The sequence below is a fragment of the Eutrigla gurnardus genome (assembly GCF_963514095.1).
Source record: "Eutrigla gurnardus genome assembly, chromosome: 14".
NCBI lineage: Eukaryota > Metazoa > Chordata > Actinopteri > Perciformes > Triglidae > Eutrigla > Eutrigla gurnardus.
In genome coordinates, this window is record NC_139937.1 from 3,508,149 (window position 1) to 3,534,235 (window position 26,087).

Consider the following 26,087-nt stretch of genomic DNA (forward strand, 5'->3'; position numbering starts at 1 on the left):
CTGGTCGTTTTTATGAGTATGGATTCATTCAAACATTGAGCACTTATTGTATCCCAACATTTTAAAAGGGGTATTAAGCCTCCGTAGCATTTTATCATAACGTATGAAATACATAGGCCTACTAGTGTTTTTTCTTTTTTCAAAACAAAAGAAATAATAAAAAACATCATTACCCATAAACCCTCACGATGACGTAGTAAACCACAGACATCAAGATGGTGCTCGAAAGTACTATGGTCTGGTAAGGAATAAGAAATATGATTAAAGTTGAAAATGGAGAGGACTAACTTTATTCAAAATTTGTTATAATTTTATTATACTAATTATGCGTCTTATGTTATTCGTCCGAGACTTGTTTGCAGTGAATTAGTCTCGTTTGGGGTTTAGGATGCTCAAGCTATTCCCTGAGTCACTCCATAACCGAGCTAACGTTAGCTAGCAGGAGCTTCCAACACACAACTGACAAACGCCTTTTCAATCACCTCATAGCCTTTTAACACTTTATATGTTTACTCGCGCCAGCCAGTGTAATAGGTGTTGCAATGTTACATTTATGGATTTATCTTGCGCCTCAAGTTGAATAAAAATAGCTTTGACTGACGCTTTAGCATTAGCTAGCTAACAAAAGTCAGTTGTCACATAGACGTTGCTTGTCAATTTAGGGTGCATTCAGAGAGAACAATGTTACACAATGTTCAACAATAACACCGTTTTTCATAGGTAGTAGTACTGCAGGGCTGTTGCATTAGTTTCCATTGTATGGCATCAGGTTATTCATTTTGTTTATTAAACGTCCGAAAATAGTTCCATTTTTTATCACGTTTTCCAAACGCAACGTGTTTATATTGATTTATTTTGTCCAACCATCAGTCTCAATTTACATAGGAAAACATGTATTAATCATTTTTTATGTTATGAACTACTTCGGTCAGTGGCTGCCCCGTTTACATCATATACAATATTCTTATTAGATCATTATATAATTGTTGGCCTATACCAATAATAGTCCAATCTGTGTGATTTTACATTCTTAACACTGCTTTTTGTTGTTGTTAGTGTGGACAATAGTGAGTACATGCGCAATGGAGACTTCCTGCCCACCAGGCTGCAGGCTCAGCAGGACGCAGTTAATATTGTTTGTCACTCCAAGACCCGTACCAACCCAGAAAACAACGTGGGCCTCATCACCATGGCAAAGTAAGAGGCAGAGTGCTTGAATAAGTTTACTGGCATTCAAAATATGTTAATAGAATAACACTTGTGCTGCGTCCCCGTGCAGCAACTGTGAGGTGCTGACCACACTGACTCCAGACACTGGCAGGATACTATCCAAGCTGCATGCTGTGCAGCCTATTGGAAACATCAGCTTCTGCACCGGCATCAGGGTTGCACATGTGAGTTTGTGATTCTCATGACACAGCGAGTCTTCTCCTGTTCTTTCTGCAGGAAAATAATGGAGTAGATGAATGTGTGAAGTCAAAATTAGGAACATTAAAACATATGGAGAGGTTAATTAAAGAACGTGCTTATCTAAATGCAATGCAGATTTCATTAATGACATTTCCATTTGGGGCATTTAGCAGACAGTTTTATCCAAAGCAACTTACAATAAGTACATTTGTCAGAAGAAAGTGCAGCAGTATGTTGTTATCAGTACAGTAAGGTTTTCAAGTTTCAAGCACGCCAATTGCTTATTTTACCCGTAACTGATATACAACAGAGTAAGTGCTAAGATACAGAGTGCAAAATACTAATACTTAAGTGCCATTAAAGTATTTAACACCTGTGCTTTGCATGGCAAAATGTCCATGAAGATCTATTTTCTTTTTGTCACATAAATGCATTTTGTCACTTTTATAAGTTTTCTGTTTTTTGCTATGTTTCTCTCTGTAGTTGGCGCTGAAGCACAGACAGGGCAAAAACCACAAAATGCGCATTATTGCATTTGTTGGCAGCCCAGTGGAAGACAACGAAAAAGAAGTGAGCTATGTTCGGACATATGTTAATGTGTTCACTCGAGTAAACTTTAAACACTGCTGCCTCTATACACTATAATATTATCAAATTGAATACTAACCTGTAACTATTCACGCTAAGCCTCTCTACTTTTCTCCCCTGCAAATTGTACCATTCCATTTTCGGTCAACAGCTGAAGCCTCCCTCAAAAAGGAGGATTAAGTTATCTGGATAACATTGCTGAGTAAAGTGGAGAAAGGCATAGAATATGGCTTGAAGAGAATAGCTATTATTTGTGGTTTAAACATGTATTTTATGTGTCACTGAAGTATTTTATTTTGTTCTAGCTGGTCAAAATGGCAAAGCGTCTAAAGAAGGAAAAGGTCAATGTGGATGTCATTAACTTTGGAGAGGAGGTATTTGTCCATCAATGCTCCACAATATACATCTTGAAAACCAAATGTGCTCGTGTGTGTGTGTGTGTGTCTAAGCTGTTGTCCGGCCCACATGTTTACCCTCGTTCTTTCTCACTGCTGTAGGAGATGAACACAGAGAAGCTCACGGCCTTCATCAACACACTGAATGGCAAAGAGGGAGCAGGCTCCCACCTGGTCACAGTCCCACCTGGTCCCAGTCTAGCTGATGCACTGCTGTCCTCCCCCATCCTGGCTGGAGAGGGAGGTGCAGTGTTGGGCCTGGGTGCCGGTGACTTTGAATTTGGTGTGGATCCTAGCGCGGACCCAGAGCTGGCCTTGGTAAGAGAGCATGGGAACGCTAACGATAGGTCACTTAAGTGTGTTGTTTATGTAGTTCATTGTAATCACAACCTTTCGTGTCTTTTGACTCTAAAATCTTCTGGATTATTCTATTGTCTTATTCTATATTGACGTTTTCTTTGCAACAACCTTTTTTTAAATCTCTTTTTCATGGTATATTTGTGTAATGCTACATCCTGTTTTCTTCCTCTCTCATCTCCTCCTCAGGCTCTGAGAGTGTCTATGGAGGAGCAGAGACAACGACAGGAGGATGAAGCTCGCAGAGCTGCTGTTGCATCAGCTGCTGAAGCTGGTGTTTCCTCTCCTGCTGCAGACGGTGAGAAAAATGTCCCAACTATTTGATTGGCTACGACGGATGACAATTTCTGCCCATCGCTCTTCAGTAGAGGGTTTGTAGCTCTCAACATGGGTGTGCTCACACCGCATTATTTTCTCTTTTTCTCTTGCAGAGTCTGAGGATGCCCTGTTGAAGATGTCTGTTCCCCATACAGAGTCATCCACACCTGCTCTACCAGACTTCAGCCGCATGACAGAGGATGAACAGATTGCCTATGCTCTGCAGATGTCTATGCAGGGAGAAGGAGCAGGTTAAATATGGATTTTTAATTTTCTGAAATTTCCCTGGCCAGGAGAATTGATAACCTTTTTTTTATACAAGCTGAGATTCAGTACGCATCACATCCACAATATAAAATCCTGTTCAAGGTATGTTAGAGGAAGCAGGAGAGACCTTCTTTTGGTTTGCAGGTGTCCTTGTATGTCTTTTACTTGTATTCTTGAATCTGAAGTAAGGGAAGGTCAAACTCCAGAATATAGATTATATCTGCCTTTAATTACAGTAAGTAAGATTGATTGTAGAAGTGTGTGTGTGTATCTAACTGCCTATTTGGATAATGATTACCTGGTGTTGTTGAAATTAAGGTTATTGGTCTGTTTGGATTGGCATTAACATTTCTGATAGAGACTTCGGAGCTTGAAAAAAGTTCCCATATACCCTACTCATGTGTAATAATAGTTTGTTCTAGTCTAAGGTCCATATTTACAGCATTCTGTAAATGTGGACACAGTATTCTATGTACACGGAATCCTACATGAGAGTACAAGCACCGTATTCCTCTTATTACTTAAGATAACACACCTAATTATGTTATAATTTTGGTAGTAATTACATACTGGATACAGTTCAAAGTGTCCAAATGTGTTTGCCAAAATGACCAAAATTTGTCCTACTCAAACAACATTTCATTTGTATTTTTCTTGCAGAATTTGGTGCCGAGGACATGGACACAGGAGCAGACATGGACTCCAGTAAGGCTAAGGTAACCACAGGCCTTTTTTTAATTTAAGATTTGTCTTTGTCATCAGATTGAAGTGTGTTAAAAATGTTAATGTTCTGTCTCCAGGATGAAGAGGACTACGATGTCATGCAGGACCCAGAGTTTCTTCAGAGTGTCCTGGAAAACCTTCCTGGAGTCGACCCCAACAATGAGGCCATCCGCAACGCCATGGGCTCTCTGGCTTCCCAGACGGGCTCTAAACCTGACAACAAAAAGGATGAGGAGAAAAAGAAATGAACACCCAAAGAAAGGAACTTAATATATGACAAATAAAAAAGACCTGAGAATTGCACCACATGTGTTATTCACAGTAGTGTTATTACTCTCATCCATACAGAACCGTTTTGTTAATTTCTTTTTTTGTTAATGTGTCTGTGTAAACTGTAAACAAGCTTTTGTTTATTTTTTCAGGTCAAAGGCCTATTCTGATTTCATTTGTGTGTTCAGCAGAAATGCTTTCTTTTGAATCTTTTCTAATATAACTACTCAGTAACATGGGCTGATTTCCTCAATAAATTTACAGAATACAAGTTGGACACTATCTGATGCTTTGCAATGTATTCAAATTGTTAGACCATTTTAGGAAATCAATGGGTGTTTTATTGAAAATTACGAACGCCAGTGCTATTAAATAGCTAGCACCAGTTAAACTTCCATTTAAAAATGCAAGATGGCAATATTGTTATTAATATTACTGGGTGATATTAAACAAAACAGTAATACAAGGCGCATCATGTACATAAATGAGCACAGCCTAGGGGAGACCTTTGTCTTATGCTGAAATGTTTTCATATGGCTCTTTTGAGAATGAGAAACATCAGTGTATACATTTTCTTGCTCAATACTCGATTAAAAATAATAGATTGTGTTACTATTTATATGTGAAAACAAAAAGTTTTTTTTTAATTGGTTTTAAGTTTGTCAGCAAGTTCTCCAATTTATAGATTCACAAAACTGTAAAGTAACTACTGGTAAATGAATGTCTTCATGTCCTGTACTTTAGTGTAATTTTGGGGACTCTTTTGCTTTCCTTGACTATTTCCTTTTCTGCTACTTAATACTACTTTGTACTGCACTACATCTCAGAGGCAAGTATTTTGCTTTCTACTCCAAAACGTTTGTTTGATTTAGTTACTACTTACTCACCTGATTCTGATTAAGATCACAAAATATAATCTGCAAGCAAATAATGATATTTAAAAAAAAAAAAAAAAACTGGCCGGGTTAGGATAATAAAGTGATGTACAATTTAATACATCAATATACATCAATATTCACAATCTATAAATGGGCAAATCTACAAAATCATTACTTTTGCTTTTGGTATTTTTAAGTATATTGTGATGATAATACTTTTATAATAAATAAATAAATATATAAATAATAATTATAAATGCATGACGTTTATTTGTAATCTGTAATCTATCTACACCACTGTCCAAAACGAAGAAGTGTATTTTCTGAGATAGTGTTTTAAATGTTACTATTTACGGCTGACTTTGCGTGACACTCAACTCTCTGGACTCTGAAGTCTCTGTCGCGTCTGTTGACGAGGAACTTGTGCGTCCGAGAGGAAAGTCAGGAACCAGCGTCGCTAACTAGCAGGTAACTCAGATTAAACACACGCGAGTCAGTTTAAACTTGAGCTAGAGAGAGCACAACACACATCACACATAAAATATAGCAGCACCACGTCCGCTGAGTGTTACACGTATCCAGCTAAACTGTTTATTTTTTGACTACGTGGGGGGACGGTTGGGCGGTTGACGTTAGCACGCCAGCTAGTTAAATGCTAAAGTTAGCTAGCTGTTAGCAGCAAGAAGCACTTGTTGCAGCTTGACAGTTAAGTTTAATGTGCGAAGGTTGTTCGTTTACACATGTTTTCTTTTTGCAGCAGTTAACTCTGGAGCAGATTAATAACTAATAAATCGTATTATTTTTATTAAACCGAACACTCTAGAACCTCTTGTGATGCCAAGTGTCACATTTATTAAGATACGAAATACATTTTCGCAGTTCAACTGTCTCTACGGGTCATGACTAAATTAACGTCATATTGCTTGGACTCATGTTTTGCCCCGGTAGGTTTCGAGCCTTGTGCTGGCAATGGGGGACATGAAGACCCCAGACTTCGATGATTTGCTGGCAGCTTTTGACATTCCTGACATCGATGCCAAAGAGGCGATTCAGTCGAGCCCAGAGGAGGACCGTGATGAGGCTGGGACCGACGCAGATGACGGGGAGAGCGGGTCTCCTTCATGCTTTCCCTGCCCTCCTGCCTCACACAGTGACCCGCCGGTGGTCAGTGTTATTGTGAAGAACACAGTACGGTCCGAGTCTTTGGAAGAGGAGAAGTCTGTCACTGTGGATGACCTCACCTCACAGCTTGTTCCCAAAATGCCCACCAATGCCTCTGTGGATCCCCAGATTGCTAATGGCTTCGGGGCATCTGCCCTCAGGCATCAGGGACAGTCCAACGCAGAGCCATGGCACCCTTGTTCACCATTGAGGTCCACACTGAATGCTAATGAGGGTGAGAACGATAAAGGAGTTGAGATTGGATCAGTCCAGCACATGAACAGTTCAAAGCCCCTCCTCTACTTCCACTCTTCAACTAGTTCTGGGCCTAAGTCCTCAACTCCTCTGTCCCCACACTCAGTCAGTCCTCACCTTCCTCCTCACTCCCCACAGGAGGAGGAAACGGGTCTCCTCAGTAATCCATCATCCTCCCCTTTACCACAAAACGGGAATTTTAAGGCTAATATTAAGCAAGTTATGCACTCAGATGACGAGGATTCAGAGCCAGACTTAGGAAGTCCGCTGGTGATCCAGGAGAGCCCGGAGTCTGTAATATCCTCCCCTCCCAAATTTAAACGCAGATCAAAAATACAGTCTGAGCTTCTAGGGTCTCCTGAAACCCATTCCCTGCTAGTTTCTCATCCTCCTCGTCTGCTTTCTCTGGCACCTGAAAAGCCTAAACCCCAACACGAGGAGGAGGGACGATCTTCCACCCCCAGTTCTCACTCCACGGCTCCTCAACCGTGCTTCCCCCAGGGCCGCCTCCCCTCTCTCAGCACGGGCTCTGTATCAGCCCAAATGGAGAAATACCCAGAGCATGTGATTGATGAGAGGGACTCGCCTGAGAGCCCACCTCCTAGTGAGACAGGTCTTGTAGTTCCCAAGAGAAGCAGCAGCCCTGATTCAGCCCAGTCAATGGCAAACCAGAAATCCTTCCTTCACCAAGAGGAGCTCATGGAAGTTGAGCCTAAAGAAGAGGAGCTGAGTGAAAAGGTGGCTAGAGATGGAGACAATTTAAACAAGGAGAGCTGTGGTGCTAGCACTGAGGATCCTGTGACTGCTGCAGAAACGTCTCCATTGCGTCCCATCAAAGTTAAAATCAAAATTCCTGCAGGTGGCATCACAAGGACTGGGACTGGTGTTACCCCTGAAAGAAGTGGAAGAGTCACTACCAAGGGTGTAAATGGTTCAAAACCTTCACCAGACTGTCATAACCCAAGATCCAAGAGGGAGTTTTCACACCAATCTGCATTGCCTGCAATGGCGATGCTCCAGGATGCCTGTGTTGCAACGCTGGAAGGTGCCAGTAGGGTCAAAGACAAAACTGCAGTGGACGCAAAGCCTAAAGTTTCCCCCACAGCTGTAAGCGTCACCAAAACTGCAGCCCTGCCCTCCATCTCTGCCTCCGCTCCCAGAGTCACCCCAGGTGGGATAAACCCTCGCAGCCTGGGTCAGAAAACCCTGAACAGTGGGACGACACTTGCACCTTCACCTCTGCTTACGCCTCAAAGTAGCAGCAGGCCAGCCACCATAGTTAACAGCACGGGGGCAATCATATCCAAGACTCAGACCAACCTGGTAGAAGCTTTCAACAAGATCCTCAACAACAAGAACCTTCTGCCCAGTTATAAACCAGATCTGAGCTCACCTCTTCCTGCGGAGTGGGGCCTTCCTCTCCCTGCACAGGTAAGCCGTCATTGTGTACAGAACTCAAACAATTAGTTGATTTATTTAATGATAGTTAACTGAATGTTTTGGGGTTTTGGAGTGTTTATCTGATCAAACAAGCATTTTTAGGGCATGACATTAAACAAATGTTGATGGACATTTTCACTATTTTCTGACAACTTACGGTGAAAACAACAAATTGATTATTTTAGAAAAGAATTTGCAGTTAATCGGTAATCAAAATGATCATTAACAGTAGATCTAGTTGATGGAGCTGTTTTGCTTAGCATTTAAAGTTAAATCTGGTCATGAACAGCAGGCCAACTGTTAAAGATGGAGGATAAAGAATAATAAATATACAGGACGAGGACGTGTGCAGTATAACTCATATAATTATGAACATTGTGTCATTGTTAAAACGTTTTCAAGGAACAATAATGTTCCTTGCAGGCTGAATTCCTCTAACTAAACAAGGCTTAATGGGTCTATTTAATCATTATTTCATGACAAGCTCACGGATGGTTTTACATAGTTCTATTTCATACTATTTCCCATGTCTAAAACGGTGAATGTCTGATCCCCTGCAGGGTTACCGCTGTTTGGAGTGCGGTGATGCCTTTGCCCTGAAGCAGAGCTTGGCCCGTCACTACGATCGGCGCTCGCTGAGGATTGAGGTGACCTGTAATCACTGCGCTAAACGGTTAGCCTTCTACAACAAGTGCAGCCTGCTTTTACACGCCAGAGAGCACAAGGAGAAAGGCCTGATCATGCAGTGTTCACACCTGGTCATGAAACCTGTACCTGTGGAGCAGATGATTGGCCACCAGGAACCCACAGCAGCTGGTTGGTTCTGTCTCAGCTCCATAGATGTCCTTTTTGGATGGGATTCCTGTGTGTGATTATTTGGGTTGCAACTGATCACAAAACTGATGGTTTGGATTGTATCACGGTTTTCATTCATAGATCAGATCACTAGAAAAAAAGGGGCAGCAAATATAACTTTCCGAGGTTCCTTTTCAAGGTGTTGGTTGCCACCAATACTGATTATCGATCATCGATGAGCCTTATCAGCCGATATAAATCATTTTTAATTCTGTTTAAATTACAAAAAAAACAAACAGCTATTAAGCAGCTGTTTTCGAACACTAATATCCTTGAAATGTTAGTATAAACTGTCAAAAATCTGAAACGTTATCCTTTCACTTTTGCTGTAGTCATCTATAGTGGGTATTTGCATAAAAACACACAAATTGGTTTGATTAGGAATGATTGATTAAAAAAGCCTTGTCATTAGTAGTTTTTATTATGTATTATAAGCTGTTTAGGGCTAGAGTTAGGAAATTAAATTGGTCATAATTCCCTCTAATATCCATGCGGTACTGCTTTGACTATATTACTGTTTACTGTATTTACTGTTTTTATTCAAGTTTCTTGCCAAAAATGACACTCCATAATAACGTTATAATCTACCTTCGCCCAATCCTCATCTTCACCAATGTCAATGTCAATTTGTTATTCCTAACAAATTCACATGATGATGGTTAAACGGTTTAATTAATCCAGGGTTCATGTGCATGTGTAAACATAGTGGGGGATCCAGACGGATTAACTACGGTCTGTTACACCACTAATGATTATGTTTCTTTGCATATTCCTCACTGATTGCTGAGATGTGCCTTTTCTGTCTCTTTTGTCATTTTGTTCAGACCAGGCCACCCCAAACCCGACACCCCAGGTTCAACAAGCGGTGTCCAAGAAGAAAGCAGAGGCAGTGCATTACACTAGTAATAAATGTCCTGAGTGTCAGGCTCAGCTTCACAGCAAAGAAGAGGTGGCCGAGCATTTCCAAGAAATCAAACCAGCACAAACGATTGTGAGTCTTTTGAGTTTGAGGGGAAAAGAACAATAACTTGAATTGTTTTTTCAATATGAAAATGAACCCTGACTTAATTCCTTTTTTTGACACTTCCTTTCCTGTCTGTTGTTCTGTAGTCATGCACAGAGTGTTCTCCTCCCATGCTCCTGCCCAACAGCTGCAGTGCAGCAGCTCATCAACGCATCCACCAAAGCTGCCCACCACACGTCTGCCCAGAGTGTGGGGGCACCGCCAAGCAACCCATATTTCAGACACACCTTGGCGAGACCTGTTTACACTTTTCCCGCCGCATCGGATACAGGTGTGATATTTTTTTGGAAACCCACATAAATGATTTGTTATACACCCATGTTTCCCGCTTGTGTCTGCCATTTATAAACTCCTTCTCTCTGCAGATGTTCCAGTTGCCTTGTGGTGTTTGGGGGCCTGAACGCAGTGAAGTCTCACATCCAACAGGCTCATTGTGATATGTTCCACAAATGTCCCAGCTGTCCAATGGCTTTCAAATCTGCTCCCAGCATACAGAACCACATCAGTGCCCAACATCCAACGCTCACTGACGGACAGACAATGTATATATTATATTACCATGTACACACAGATTTTTCCTCATGAAAACAAATGCTTTCCTTTCAATTATTTCTTTTTTAAATCCTTTTACAGGTCAATCTATAAATGTGTCATGTGTGACACAGTTTTTACAAACAAGTCCCTGCTCTACGTCCACTTTGACAGTCATTTGACCAATCAGAAGGTACACGTGTTTAAATGCCCTGAGTGCACCAAGTTGTTTTCTCAGAGGAATTCCCTTCTGGACCATTTCAAGGTACATGCATGCTCATGAAGTGTCTCTCAGTTCAGTTTGTGTAGAGACAGCCTTATAACGTCACCCTTTTCCCCCTGCTCCTCAGGCCCATAAGACTCCAACGTTAAAACAACCGTTGCCTTCACCTGCACCTGCTTCCTCTAATTCACGGCCGTCAGTGAAGCTGGAGAGCTCAGATGGAGAGGAATGGATGGATGAAGAGAAAGTGAAGACGGAGAAGAAGAAGACGCCCTCAGGGTGGAGGTGTGCACCCTGCCATGCCCGCTACACAGAACGGGAAGACTACATTATCCACATGGCAGAACAACATAGCAAGGTCTGGCCATACACCCTGCTCTCTACCGTGTATAAATTGACTCCATTCATTTTGTTCTTATATCCAGCTGTACATGTTTGTGTTGTGTAGAATCTGAAGAAGTTTCCTTGTAACAAGTGTGAGAGCTCCTTCACCACCACCTCCAGTCTGAGACGTCACATCAGAGACAAACACAAAGTGGTGAATCGTTGCTTTCGCTGCCAGTGAGTTTCTGATTTCTGTATGATTAATACACAATTTAATAGTTGGCCCCTCCTCCCGACTCGATGAGGGTTACGGTGCTCCCCGGCGGGTCACAGTCAACCCCAGATTTACATGATTATTAATTATTGCAATACAAACTTATTATTTAGAAAGGTTTATATGACGTACGATTATAGATATATTCTTTATGACTATGACTTTTCATTATTTAAGGTACATTATACTATATAAATACTATATGATGACTTTGACTTTCTAGATGCATACTGTACTATGACTTTATGGCTTTACACAACATACTATACCATGACCTTTTATGCCGTTTCTTTTAAATAAAATGACATATTAATCTATGACTTTTTAAATCAAATTTTCTGGAGTACTATGCTATGACTTCTTTATGACATTCTTTAGCATACTATACTATGACATACTACAGGACATTTTTTTATCTGTCTTACTTTTTTTGTGTTTTACATTTTTGGGACATTTTGATGACCTGTTTTATGGGATTCTATACAATTAGACAATTTATGCGATACTCTAATATGACTAATTTATGATTTTTGACATACCATACGAAGACGTTATTATGGTGATGTTAATGGTATGCTATGCTGACTTCTTGTGATAAAAACTGGACTGATGACATTTCTATTGTGTGCCTGTGTGTTGTGTAGGTTCTGTAGTGATGGTAAGAACACATTCAGCAGCAGAGCGATGTTGGAGAGACATGTTCAGCAGAGACACAGCATGGACTCAGTGAGCCAGAACACAGGGACAGTAAGCCACTCTTCTCTTTCAAGAATTCAAACATGTCAGATTTTTACTAAGATGTTGTTGACTGTAGTCGGCTGCCTCTGGTCACAGGGAGGTGGAGATGAGGCCGACAGTTCCTCAGAACATGACGGCAGTTCGGGAGCTTGCCGCAGACCGAGGGGAGCTGTGAAGATGGAGCAGGACCAAGAATCCGCAGATGAAGTGACTCCAGTGAAGAAGTTGCGGCCCTCCTCCTCTGCCCTCAACTCCCCCCCTGAGTCTGGGTTCCGCTGTGCCCCCTGCGGCTTCACCACTGAGGACCAGGCATCCTTCCTGGAACATATCAGCCAGCACCGGCGAGGAGTGACGGAGGGTGGCGGTCAGCAGTGTCTGCAGTGTGGGGCCTGCTTCACATCCATCTCCTCATTGGCACGCCATCGCTTCATCACCCATAAAGTGAGAGACACATCCACTGACAACCAGCAATCCCTCGGCGTGCACCCAGCAACTTCTCCTGGCAACAGCAGGAATCATGATGACAAGAACTCTCTGGATGGTTCTGCACCAGCATCGCCCTCCTTCCAATCCTCCATGGCTCAGGGTAAGGAAGAGGAGGGCACACTGGCCTGTAGGGTGTGTGGCAAACAGTTTGAGAAGGCAACGGATCTGACCACGCACTTCAGAACTCACGGGATGGCTTTCATCAACGCAAGGAACACCGGGAAAACTCCCTAAGACGGCAAGTACATGGGGATCACGTGTCGGTAGGTGATGAAACTATTTGATAAGTGCCTTATTTCCTGTCGGCTTGTTATCAGTGTAAGTGTGGGTTAGCACACCTTTGCACAAATTTAACCAAAGAACATGGTGTAACAGAGTTTTGGCTGTGAATAGATTCTAAAACAAACAGATTTTACTTGACACTCAGGGTCGAATGCTGCATTTCTGTGGTCAGTTATGATACTAACAATATTAGAGCTACTTCTTCATTAGTCAACAGTTAGTTTGACTAGATCACTGCTGTGACCACGGTCACATGATGTGCCCATGGAGAACTGTGATCCTACTGTTTCATTGAATGTTAATAGACAGCAACGCAATGTGTCTGTTTTGATTTTTATATATATATATATTTTCATCCTACTGAGAAGACACTTGAACGGCAACCCAGGTGTTTTTCTGTGAAGTCTGTCAAGTTTTCTTTTCTTTTTTTTTTACATTATTTTGAATAATATTTGCATTGGTTTGAAAATGTTGAATCAGTTAATTTACTATTAAGTGTGTATACTTTCTTATTGCCAGCCATTTTCAAAAACACATTTACAAAGACTTTTCATTTCCTAGTGCAGCTCAGTGTTTCCTTGCTGAGCTGCATGGAGCAGGATACTCACTGAGGAAATTTGGTACTAAAAAGAGTAGCTTCGGACCCACTTAATTTGCCTAACTCAAACTGCTGAACCTTAAAGTGGGAAATATATTGCATATATTTTTGAGTGAGGACTGTGAATTTTGCCCCGATCATATTGCGAAGGAATGTCTTCACTGACCATTTACTCTTTCAATTTACTGCAGGATGTTGATATTGTTTCAGGACAGACTTTTGAAAAATGTAATCCTAATTTATCCTTTAAATGGTTCTTGTTAATGATAACCTGTTAAGCAATTTTAAGCCTCTATGTATTTGTATTTATATTGTACTAAAATTAATGTAGATCAAAATGTATAATTAAAAACTTTGCTTTGGGAAATGGTCAGCAATAATCTGAAGTGAATTTAATTTGTAATTCATGGGGTAAAACTGAAATGACTGTTAAATGTTTTTTGTTGTTGTTGAATGTACTGTATTTACATTAGATTAACTGAGCAAGAGGTGGAAGTTTGGTTTGTGGGATGAGTTTTTCTAAACCTTGTTTTGAGATTACTTTAACAAGTCAGTCTCTATAAAATGTTTGTTCAGTTTGCTTTCTTAAGATGATAACATGTTAAACCTTGTATTTCATTTTTGTCTTTGCACTGCTTAAAAAAAGAAAAGAAAAAAATGGTTTTGTTAAATATATGGATATAATCAGATGTTCCTGCGAGGCTCATGGAACTAATTAACAGAGTTATTGCCGATATAAACACGTGTGGAAAGTTTGTAGAAATGCCATATTCTGTCCTGGCGTGGGTGCTTAAAAGATTTAGAGTGATGTGTTTTCATTTAATGTCTTTTTCAAGTGGCACTTTTTTTTCCTGTCCATATCTGGTCTAAAATATAGTAACCACAGATTTCATAGCTAATATCTATACATCTGCATCATTGTTTAAAAAAAATCCCTATTAATGTGCTGTAGTAATCAGTGTTTGCTTTCTCAGGAGATTATCCATTGCTTTACCACAATTTAACTTTTAATTTTGCATTGACAAGAACATTTCTAACCGAAAACGTATAAAATAATAAGTCCAAGTGCACATTGTCCTCTTTATTGTGTTTAATTATTTTTCCAATTTGTCATAACAGTAAGAAATACATCACAGTGACATTAAAATATTCCTCTTCGTTGTCTTAAAATATACTTTCTTATATAGAGAAACAGAATATTTAAAATCTACAATGAAAGATTCCTTGCACTACACAGTTTGGAACTGTGATATAGGCCCCAAATGCAGAAAACAGGCAAGGAGGTTTTAGAAACTAAGGTAACACACTTACTGAAAATAGTCCAAAAACAAACGCAGGTGACTGAAAGAAAGTCCCCAAGTGGCAGGGAAACTGGAAAAGTAACTGAATCACACGGGACACACCGACAACCAAACAGACTAAACACACGCGGCCTAATTTGGGAAACTAGTCACATGTGGTCCAACATAAGGGCAGGCTGAAGGGTGATTGGAGGGAGACACAATGAGGCAATCGGACACGGGTGATATACGGAAGAAATTATTTAAAAAAACAGCATCATGACATCAATTACTTAACGGGTCATATGTTTATGTTAATATTAAGACTAGCCTACAGTCACAGAAATGATCTCAGTCTCCGATTATGAGAAATGTGTCTAAATCCAAGAAAATGGACCTAAGAATTAAATATCCAGATTACAATATAATAATGGAGCTCCATGTGGTTAGCTCAACGCTCCTGCTAGTTTTTGAGCTGGATGTGTTGCTCTGTTCTCACAGCAGCAGGACGCCGGTGAGGAGGAACAGGACGGGCTTCATGAAGGCCCGGATCCCATTGACACTCAGTGACGGAGCATCTGAAGGAGAGATATCTGAAGACACAATATAAAGATTTTCTTACTTTAAGGTTTATGGAAACCTCTGAATCAGTTTTTCACCAGGACTGACAGATAATCACTATTTTCTGACGTGAGTTTGCAACAGTGTAGGAATGTTCTTACCTGACTGGCCAGATTTCTGTGTCTGGTCAGGTGACCCGGTCACAGCCCTATCGAGAGCAGCGATCTGATCCTTATTCAGGGCACCTCGCTGTTCACTGGTTACCATGGCAGCGTTGTCGGGTCCGAGATCCTCCAGCTGAGCAACAGAGAGTGCCTGGAAGGAAAACCGAATAGAATCACCCAATTTGGCTAAGTATGTGTAAAAAAATGTAAATAAAATATTATGAATTTAAAAAAGTCAAAGCATAGTATGTTATATGTGATTAAATGTCAAAAGCCATTGTATAATGTCATAAAGAAGTCAGAGTAAACGGTCATACTATAAAAAATAATTAAAAAATAAATGTAATGGTTTAGTGTGTAAAAGTTTAGTGTTTCATTAGAAAAACAAATGGGTCAATATCTTAAATATGTTATAAGTCACAGTACAGTATTCCATTAAATTGATACAGTACTATGTCTTTCATAAGTAAGGGACTGTTCATTATTTATCTTAAGACCCACCGGAGGGATTTTCAGACCTGATCACTTTATGCATTGCAATGCGTAAGTTAATAGACGTATAATGTGACTGCCCAGTCATAAGAGCACTACTAGATCTGATTAAATGAATGTGATAAGTGTGCTGATAGCTCAGTGTTAGAGTTACCCCCCATGTACCGAGGCTCCCTGCAGCGGTCCCGGGTTTGAATCCGCCCTGCAGCCCTCTTTATACAATGTCGTCTCTCAGACTAAAAATTGTTGGGTGACCCACCCCTCAACAAAGAATATTAAGACATAACCCCCCGTATTTTCCTCCGGTGGTCTATTCCATTAATACCCAACGGTCCTTAATTAAAAGGTGACAGTAATATGTTAAAAAGTCATTATAAAGTGTATCATTAGTTACAGTCACACATGCTCAGAATAAGTCCAATACCTCTACTTAAGTATAGTGCTGGAGTAAATGCACTGAATCATTGACTCCCAGCAGAAAGACAATGTAGAAATGTACTTACATCCAAGTGTGGCATGAGCAGGATGCTGGACGTACTGAGGAATGAGAAGACTGACGAGTCTAAAGAAGCAAACTCAGTTGGGCTCAACCCGGCTGAGGGAGACAGAGAGAGTCCGGGAGTCATTTGTAAGAAGCAGCTCAGCACAGAACAAGAGCTAAACCTCATTTCTGCACAAGTCAAGAGTTTACAGTACTTCCACAATCAGCATGGAACAGAGAACAGATTATGTAGAAGAGTTTATCTAACCAACGATGTTGCCCAGCTCAGACACTCGTGCTTCGGTCCAGGTGTTGGGATTTCCAAATGCGGACACAGCAAGACTTTTCAACTCCTGGGCAGCCGTGGAGGAGCATCGAGCAGCACCCACTACGCCCACGGCGTCCCTGTGACCCACACGAGCACACACACGTTGCAACGCAGTCAAAGTGTTTGATTCTGTTCTCGAGAATTCAACATCCATGAAATTAACAGGAACAATCATGGTGAAATCAGACTTGCTACAAAACTATTCAATCATAAGATAGTTGAGATGAAGGGAAGTGTATGGTGCACAAACTTGAAGGCGCTCATGTTGAGCTGCCTGAACTCGCTGGTGTTCAGGCCACAGATGAACTGGCTCAGGGCTGCCATGTCTGCAGCTCCCAGCTGCTGCGCTGTCAGGTTGTTATGTTTAGCAACGGCCTTCCACACCGGCCGCATCTGTGGAGACAGCTCATCTGGATGAGTGACGTCATGATTATCAGCACGCGTGCTATTCACCAGCACAGGAAGCCGCTTTCATACTGCACCTGTGACTCCTTCCAGCCACATTTCCCAATTTCCTCCAGATTGTCCAGTGAGAAGGGGAGCGTCTCCAGGTCTGTGTTAGCGTAACCCTGAGGGATGCATCCCATCTGCATCACCACGTTCTCATCCATCTGTGACACGGGGCCAAAGGCCTGCAGAAACAACACTGATCAAACTTTAATTCACAAAATGATGGATGTCAATTCATGCAATAATATCTGTTTTGTTTTTTTAACTTAGGGACTGTGCCAATGTTATTCTCTATTTTTATTTTCACTGAAGGGAAGGCAGCCTGACATTGTTGTCCTCTTTTAATTCTCAATTCTTTATGCACTTTGGGTTTTTATCATTATTTTTGAGATATCAGGAGAGAGGGTGTGGAAGAGGGTTTTTTCAAAGGAGAGGATCCATTGAATATTTTGCTTTAAAGTGAAGCTTCAACCGTTCTCAACAATATTTTTCATAAAGTCGCTCATTGCAGGGACCTCACCTCAACCTAAACAATGAAAGCCAAAGCATAAACAAAAACTGAAGTGTTAGAATGACAGAAAATTGTACTTGACTTTCTCCCTTCATCACTGCACCAGAGGAGTCCTCTGCTCCCTTCATGCACAGAACCAAGATCAGTGTCTGCAGTTTACCTCAGTTGCTTTTTCAGTGAGCGCCTCTTGTTGGTCTGCACTGTAGTCTGGGACGGCCCCAAGTGTCTCTACAGTAGCGTGGAAGGTTTGGTTCGACATTTGACGCAGCTGTGCATCAGTCCAGTAGACATTGTCCATTCCCAGCTCTTCAATCAACTCCATTTTCAACTCGATTCCATCCTCTTCATTGGCTGAGAGGCAGTGAGACACGTAGCAGGTGATGAATAGGAAAGTACAGAGGAACAATGCATCACCAATTTCTCGCACAGTATCGTTACCTCTCTTTTTACGTGCTGCATTTGATGCGGCGGTGGTGAGATCGAATAATTTCTTCCTCAGGGCGTCAGAAGTGCGGCAGCCGCCCGACTTCAGGAATTGGAGAACATCTTTCACCCAAGGCTGAGATAGAGAGAGGGAGGGGAATCATGAGAAAACGTACACAATGAGCTGCATCCCTGTCCACATGTGAAGGAGAAGAGAAATTATACACCTTAGAGGGCAGAGCAGATGTGGCTTTATCATCCAAAAGAACCAAACAACCCAGTTCTTCCATCGTCTCAGCTGACCAAGAAGACGGATCCCTGCAGAAGATTACAAAAATAAAAATGCATCATACTCTTGCTTTCTCTGCAGTGACTCCAGCGTCCACAAGGAGCCTACCTACCCAAAAGTCTGCATGACCAGCTGAATGAGATCTGCCCTGTGGCGTCGAGGAATATGCTGGCAGGACGCCATCGCCTGGAGGCTGGACTTGAGGACAGCAGGGGCCAGTTTGGACAGTTGGGAAGCCTGAAGCTCACACAAAAGCAGTCCAAGCCTGGACATGTCTTCATCGCTCAGCTCAGAAAAGTCCGTCCCCTGCAAATACCCAGTAGATATCTTAGGCCGTTGTTGCACACACTTCACTCTAGAACGTGATCATAATCGGTGGCAGGGGACAATTTAAAGGAAACAGGGCGTACGAGGCTTACTGAACGCCTTGATGAGTGTATCACATGGTCATCGCAGTCACCACATCTCAACCCAATTAAACAGCTGTGAAACATTGTGTGCCGATGTGGACGACTCCCACCATCAACACCATCAAAGCACCAGAGGAAGGAGCATCTTACAGACACTTGGACCATCTACACCAAGAAGCATTGTGCCGCTCTAACAGCTGATGGTGGAGTGTGCACGTTGGCTTTTCCTTTAATGTCATCTGTCTGTATAGTGTGTGTTTACTGTGGTCAGGCAGAGCAGAGCTCTCTGGACGAGCGCGGGGCGAGTAGGGGAGACACGAGGTAATGAGCTCAGGTCGGCCTCTTCCATCTTGTCCAGGAAGACGGGACACACGGAGTCAGGCAACCCCTTCACCTTCAAAGGCCTGGGGTAGTGTAAATGACAGAGAGCCGTTACGTTGCATTGTGGTATTTACTTTCAAATAAAGTGAGCTAGTGAAAACACTTTGTTTACGGCAGGTGAAGAAGTAAGTGTGTGGGAATGCGTTTCAGCTCCTCCTCGGTGATGGTTTTGAAATAGTCAGCTCTCTCCTTCTCTTTGGCCCCAAAAAGCTTTCTGGCAGCGCATCCTGCCTGAAAAGGTATATTTATTATTAATCCACAAATCTCCACAAATGTTTCCTTTACGTACGTGTGTACAAACTGTATGTACCTGCATTTTGGACAGCCACCGTGGAGTCTCCGTTATGGCCTGAGCCATGTCCTCCGCATCATCGTCTGCTACTTTGTTGATCATCTTACAGGTTACTCCCTTAAGGACTGAACGCAGCCTCCTGTCTCGGCCAGAAAACCAAACATCTCTCAAATTCATAAATATATATATATATATATATATATATATATATATATATATATATATATATATATATATATATATTTCCCCATTAATATATTTATGTGTGTGTGTATGTAATTTAACTCATAACTTTTCTTTTTCATTTTAGTATTAATCTTGATATTTAATGTCATAGAGACATACTAAAGATTTGTAACCATGTTTTCATATTCTTTAATGACCTTCAAAATGACAACCAATTTCAATTGACAGCTGCCGATCACAGTAGAAACTAGTCCTTGAAGGCCGTTGTATCACATTTAATTGAAGTGTGATTTTGTTCACTGCTCTATATCTCACCACTTAAGAGTCTTGAGATCAGGTATCCGTTTTGCCAGGAAAGCTGCCTGGAGAAAAGACACCAAAGTAGGAAACATCACACCAACATTTAGCAAATACAACAATTAACTGATACATTTATGCAAAATAGTATAATCCAGATTGGATTACAGATTAAAGGTGAATTCATCAAAAAACAATATAAAATTAGATTTAAAAAACCCCATCAACAAACAAGAAGCCAGATATTTCACGTAGTATGTTACAAATGTACAGAAATATGATAAGAGTTCAGTGCAGTGGGCAGAGAGGAGGTGTTACCTGTCGCCTCGACCACTTTCTATCCAACATTTGGTCCAAAGACGGGTAGGTAGAGAGGTTTACTTGTTCCAGTTTGTTCAGTGGAAGGCTGGAAAGCAAAGGGCCATCCAAGTCCTGGACCATCTCTGAGGGATCCTTATCTTTAAACAGCTACAGGGAAACATTCCATTCTTTCTACAAAATCATGTTTCACAGTGTTTATAAAACGTAAGAGCAAAAGAGCGACATCAAAAAGCTTTATTTCCTCGCTCACCCCCTCCACCGTGGACATCAGCTGCCACTTCCTCATCCGCATGGACATGATCTGCAGAGTCTTTCTGTCGTTCAGGATCGCCTTGCGTTTGAGAAAACTTCTTGGCAAAACTTCTACAAGTGACTGGAAGGCCATCAGCTCCTCAGTGGATACATTTTTACACTAAGGGAAAGCAGAAGGAGATATAGTATATACGTATATACGTATAGAGTGAGATCATACGAGAGACAGGCTTCCTGCAGCCTCACCTCCTGGCAAAGCAGACCCTGGACCAGCACACGCTGCTGGCCCCGGGTCCATTTGACGGTGGGTCCCAGATTCTTGAGCAACTCTTTGAGGTCTTTCTTCGGGATCCCAGACAGTCGTTTGGGAGGCAAGAGGGCAACATTTCTGCCCAGCTTGCGTAGTGTTTCAGAGCGACTTGTATTTGAGATCACAGACATGACAAGAAGCTTCTTCAGCTTGAGAAGGTGAAAAAAGACAGAGGAAAAACGTGTTACTCGTGTGCTGGCTGAGGAAGAGCTGGAGGTTGGGTGAGTGTGAGCAGGTGAGCGATACCCGTGTTGTTCTGGGGCCGTCGCAGTCATCGCAGTCATTAAGCTCAGAGAGGAGTTTCATGCTGAGTTCAGGGGTCAAGTCTGGACCAGCGAGATAATGACGAGCCAGTACGCCGAGCCTGGAGGTTCAAAACGTGATGCAGTGATTCATCAAACCTCGACATTGAACATCGGCTCCCTATAATGTTGGGTCATTTGTATACAGAATTCTTATTATTAATGTATTATGTGCACCCTTATAATGAGCGAGTGCAATAATACTAATACGTTTCTGTTGAGACTTTTCCTGCTTACAAAACGCCAAAGCTCCCACGTTTAAACATTTTCATTTTAAAACACTCTTTGTCACGTTGTTTTTGAAAGGTGCTATATATGAAGGAATATGCTGAATACACACTTGTCCACATTCTTGGCAAACTCCTCCTTTTCACTGAAGCACTCTTGAAACTTTTGGAATAACTTCTTGCCCAGGCTAGGTTTCATCTTGGAGGCCATACTCACGGCGTCTTTGAACATGCCTGAGCTGAAAAATGTACACAGCTAGAAGAGAAAGTGAAGGAAACAAATCAACAGAGCTATAATTTAAAAATAATCTTGTCGTTTGCTTCTGTTTTCATTGGCTCTTGATCCGTCTCTGCAGGCCGTCTCACCTGGTCTTTGAGAGAAAAGTCAACTTCGTTTGGTGCTAAATCGGAGATGTAAGGTCCCAATAACATCAACGCCTTCAAGCTCAGCCATTGATGTGAAGGTTTTCTGCGCTCCGTCGTCACTAAAGAGTGGAAATTAAGCATTTACAAGTCACATTCCTAGAGGCAGGAAACGAGGCATCGTAAGATTTGGGTGTTTTCTGTGCAGAAGGTCTCTTCCACCCTTCTTGTCCCCTTTCTTTAGCCTCTCCACCCTCTTTCTTTCCTCTGTTTCATAAAAAAGTACGAATGTACGCGATTTCCTCACGAATACTTAATGTAAACCATATCTGAATGTTTAACTAAGAGTTTGATAAGTGGTTTCTGACTTGAAGGGCTGAACTCAATTCTTACTTGGTCTTGAGTCAGACGGCGGCTTCATTGTGCAGTTGAAGTTCTTGTCAGTGATCTGCTGTTTTACCCATTTTACCACCTGAGTCCTTTGGTATGAAGATATTCCACCATGCACTTCCTTCAGCATCTTCATCCTGGAACAAACAACCGATGTAACAATATTAAGAAAACAAGAGAGACAGTGGAGGCAGGATTACTGTACATAAAAGCACACTCACATCTTTTCCAACTTTTGACACCTCAATGATTTGTTAGGAAGGTCCATTCTTGCATGCGGCATATTCAGCAGCAGAGGTTTGGAGGCTGACAGCAGCGTGTCATAGTCATCTGATGTCATGTTGCCTTCGCTGTGTGTGGTCACAGTCGCCCAGGACAGAGGGGCCACGGAGGCTTGCATGTAACACACAGCGGCCGCCTGACGGGAGGAGACAGATGGCATTAATCATGAGAGGGCTGCGTTGGCTGATGGATAATGTGTTCTTTTCCTCAGATCTTGGCATTAGTGGAGACTCTAGTACTGACAGAGGAGTTCATCGTCCGCTTGATCGTGTTTACAATCTGGCTGATATTCCACATCTCGTTTGTCTAAAAAGAGATAAAGGAGGAAAAAAGACAATTGACGTGTGCTTCCTAATAAAGTTAAAACAAATAATGAATACAATGACCCATCAACCATTAAGACAATAGTGTGAATGCTCCAAATGATCACTAACCAATCTTTATCTATTTAGATTTATTAATATTTTTTTCATAAGAAGAAATCAAATGTGGTTTAAGTGTGTGTGTGTGTGTGTGTGTGTGTGTGTGTTCACACCATTTTATCGACTTGTGGGTCGTTGTTTTTGTCGGCCGGGGGCAAATCACTGGGAGAGAAATGAAAGTGCAATAATTTTTTTTGGCGAGGAGAAATTATTTTAAATATAAGGGTGTTGTTTCTCTATTTCTCGCTTCAGCTCCAATCAACTGAGACGGTTTTCACTTTTTTAGCAACACGTTGGTTCATATACACACACCCAATGCCTTCAACTGTTGCTCTTCTGAAGCTGTTGGAGTCCAACACATATTTCTATAAAAATGCATCTAAACACATGCAGCTGAGACATATTCTGCCTCCTCAGGAAATGAACCACACACAGGGGGGTAATAATTACCTGTTATTAAAGATTTGTAACTTAGGTTTCAGCTGCGTCGTCTCAGGCAGGTAACCTGTAACATAGCAACCCTCTGTATTTATATGTTGCACAGCACATCGGGGCTGGAGTATTTATATATATTTTTTAATGAACAGAGAGAGCGAGAGAGAGAATCCCTCACCCATCTTCAGGCACTTCCTCGTCTGATGAAAAAGAAAAAAAACAGACATAAGATCAAGGTCATCGTTGAGGTAAGATATTTATTTGTCTAAAATCCCTGTACATGTTTCGAAAAAAAATGTAAACAACTCTTATTTAGAGTGCGTTTTCTATATACTGTATGTAAATATAATAATGATACGAGGATGCTGCTGGTTTCACAGAGGCCTGTGATGATTGAGGTACTGATGCTTCCAGTTTAAAAGGGGTAAAGTGTTTTTTTTACTAATAATAAGATGATTTAAGATAAAAAGCCATCCATCTAAACCATTTGAGTATGTTGTGTCTTTAAAAAAAAAAAAAAAATGTTAATCATACATGTCATTTGCGTGTCATTTTTGCACCATTGCACCAAGAGGGTGACATTTTTAGCCTAATTATTACTAATAAGTGATTGATTCCCATTAGCGACTGCATCTAAATATAATCCCAACCCTGCCTAACATTACAAGGACTTCAGGAACAGGAACAATACAAACAAGTACTATGACTTACCAGTTTTGCGACCATGTATCTGAAGCCACAATCATTCTTTTCAGGCTTCCCATCTGGAGGCTGAGCTGAATAAGTAGAAAAGGACAAATGTATGTAGACATTTACAACATTTAAGCATTTCTTGCTTTATTGAGATCTGTGATGTTTGCTTACCCAATGCTGCACCGGCTATAATGAGCAGAAATAAAAGTGTTGCTCCTTTCGGGGCCATGGTTAACAGACCTGCCTGTCTGTCTGGTGAACGTAACAACATGATTAAAAGGAATCAATATCAACACATATCACAAATATGTTTGGCTTAGATTTGGATTCTTTGCATCTTGTAATGATATCGTTCTTTCTAGAACAGCGAGTCATTAAGTTTCCTCGTTAGGTTGTCTTGTAGTTGTTATGGAGCCTCTGAGGATTTGGGATCCAGTTACCGCCCTTGTTACTCATCTTATGGAAGACTCCGAGGAATTTGGAGGACGACAAACATGTTGGGTTAAGTACACGCTGTACGCATAAGCATCTCCCCTGCCTCCATCACTTTTGCACAAACACGAAAGTTGATTGCGTCCCGCCTTCTACAGAAGTCTCTCAAACATTTGCATGTTGGTACATTTGCTTTCCATTCATTTGACTTTGTATTTAAATATACAGACAATCATTACCGGAAAAGAGAAGAGCAAAAATAATAACCAACCCAAAACATTGTATAGAATATTGCAAAGTCAGACAACATTTTAATGGTTAATTATTTATTTGCTGGGTGTATAATTGTAAATATTCATCAAGAGTTATAACCATTAAAACATACAAAAACACACATTATTTTACCTGTAAGTTTCAGCAAATATCACATAACTGAAATATCAACATATCAAAGTCTGAAAAGGGAAACAAAGAAGGTATTATGTATGAAGTAGTTGTACTTACATGATGTGTGTCTGCTACCTGGTAGATTTGAGAAACAATTTAATCTAAATCAGGATGCAGGTGTGGGTGTTGCTCCTCTGCCTCTCTCCCGTCTGACTGCTCAGTCAAAGCAGGCGCATGGTTTTAAATCACGCTCTCGTGTGCGCGCACGTGTGTGTGCGCGTGTGCGTGCGTGTGTGTGTGTCCGTGAGCTAGTAAAGGACACACAGCTATAAATTATTCTGATGTCAAACAAGATAATCCGTCACTCTAGTTAGACAAAAAGTGACTTAATCCTGTAAAAGTTGTTGAAGGATTCTCTTCAAGCATTTATTCTGATCTTTTAAAAAAAACTAACAAATCCAATACAATGATACAGAAAGTCACAGAAATCCGACAACAGATCATAAAAGAACAAGTCTCCATCAGATAGGCTATTAAACTTATATTTTTAACATTGTGTAAAGAGATGTCACGATTATTATTCAGACAATGCATCATTTCACATAAAAGCCTGGCTCATGAAAATACACACGACCGCAACCAAATTCAGAGCTGCATTATCCAAATAAATTGACGTATCCAACAACAAAGTAAGTACGGAAAGGAAGAGGACAATGAGCACATTTTAATTCGAGGGCCACGGTAGAAGGTCACGGTTCTAGTGTAATCCCGACTAGATGCTACAACTCTTTTTCTACTCATTACGATTATAAACCATTGAATGTAAAAATGACTCCTTTAAATTGGTTGAGATATGTAAACGTTATAGTCACATGTTTACAGGCCAGTCTTGCTCGCACCATTGGGTGCTACCGCCGAGTGGTGGGATGTGGCTCTATTGCTAACGAGGCCCAGCGAGGACGGATTACCTGTTAATACTTAAGACTTTCACAGAATAAGAATATCTGTGGACACATTTACAGTGGTCGACACATTTACAGATTTATTGTCGCATTTACAGATTTGTCTACACATTTACAAATCCTCACACACACACACACACACACACACACACACACACACACACACACACACACACACACACACACACACACACACAAAATCCCACCACGTATTTTCAAATAGTTTTTCTACAATATTGGCCCCATACCCCACATTGCTCATTAATCTTTAGTCTCATGAGGAACAACCATCACCATATGTTAGCTCGCTTCCTGTGTGTGTGTATGACAGCAAATCTGACATTAACTTTATCAACTGAACATTTAC

General features: G+C 41.2%; 3 protein-coding genes across 5 annotated transcripts; 2 read left to right on the top strand and 1 right to left on the bottom strand.

The window, feature by feature from the left end:
• The first annotated feature begins 186 nt into the window (after positions 1-186).
• On the top strand, positions 187-4,603 carry LOC311025045 (26S proteasome non-ATPase regulatory subunit 4-like). The gene is made up of 10 exons (XM_084027720.1): positions 187-241; positions 1,057-1,197; positions 1,280-1,394; positions 1,894-1,980; positions 2,304-2,372; positions 2,496-2,711; positions 2,940-3,048; positions 3,182-3,319; positions 3,996-4,051; positions 4,136-4,603. The coding sequence occupies exons 1-10, from the start codon at positions 216-218 to the stop codon at positions 4,304-4,306; spliced, it is 1,128 nt and encodes a 375-aa protein (XP_083883846.1). The 5' UTR covers positions 187-215; the 3' UTR covers positions 4,307-4,603.
• A 998-nt stretch (positions 4,604-5,601) lies between these two features.
• On the top strand, positions 5,602-12,760 carry znf687a (zinc finger protein 687a). Its single transcript, XM_084027045.1, has 11 exons — positions 5,602-5,674; positions 6,155-8,053; positions 8,623-8,878; positions 9,742-9,908; positions 10,028-10,212; positions 10,307-10,483; positions 10,575-10,737; positions 10,823-11,053; positions 11,144-11,256; positions 11,938-12,040; positions 12,128-12,760. The coding sequence occupies exons 2-11, from the start codon at positions 6,176-6,178 to the stop codon at positions 12,749-12,751; spliced, it is 3,897 nt and encodes a 1,298-aa protein (XP_083883171.1). The 5' UTR covers positions 5,602-5,674; positions 6,155-6,175; the 3' UTR covers positions 12,752-12,760.
• Positions 12,761-15,135: 2,375 nt separating this feature from the next.
• Positions 15,136-26,084, bottom strand: otoa (otoancorin). 3 transcript variants are annotated; one of them, XM_084027048.1, is made up of 29 exons: positions 24,876-26,084; positions 24,111-24,187; positions 23,958-24,022; positions 23,425-23,446; positions 23,262-23,316; positions 22,925-22,973; positions 22,633-22,695; positions 22,329-22,525; positions 22,111-22,244; positions 21,721-21,839; positions 21,468-21,610; positions 21,072-21,189; positions 20,762-20,974; positions 20,514-20,675; positions 20,261-20,410; positions 19,961-20,007; positions 19,478-19,598; positions 19,280-19,398; positions 19,049-19,190; positions 18,489-18,682; positions 18,315-18,405; positions 18,103-18,223; positions 17,825-18,015; positions 17,186-17,335; positions 16,954-17,096; positions 16,644-16,780; positions 16,398-16,489; positions 15,400-15,553; positions 15,136-15,270 (listed from the first exon to the last, which is right to left on the bottom strand). In XM_084027048.1, the coding sequence occupies exons 2-29, from the start codon at positions 24,166-24,168 to the stop codon at positions 15,173-15,175; spliced, it is 3,348 nt and encodes a 1,115-aa protein (XP_083883174.1). In that variant the 5' UTR covers positions 24,169-24,187; positions 24,876-26,084; the 3' UTR covers positions 15,136-15,172. The 3 variants fall into 3 exon arrangements, with proteins under 3 accessions (XP_083883174.1, XP_083883173.1, XP_083883172.1); XM_084027047.1 differs by having other exon boundaries at positions 24,111-24,191; XM_084027046.1 differs by lacking the exon at positions 24,876-26,084 and having other exon boundaries at positions 24,111-24,775.
• Positions 26,085-26,087: the final 3 nt, after the last annotated feature.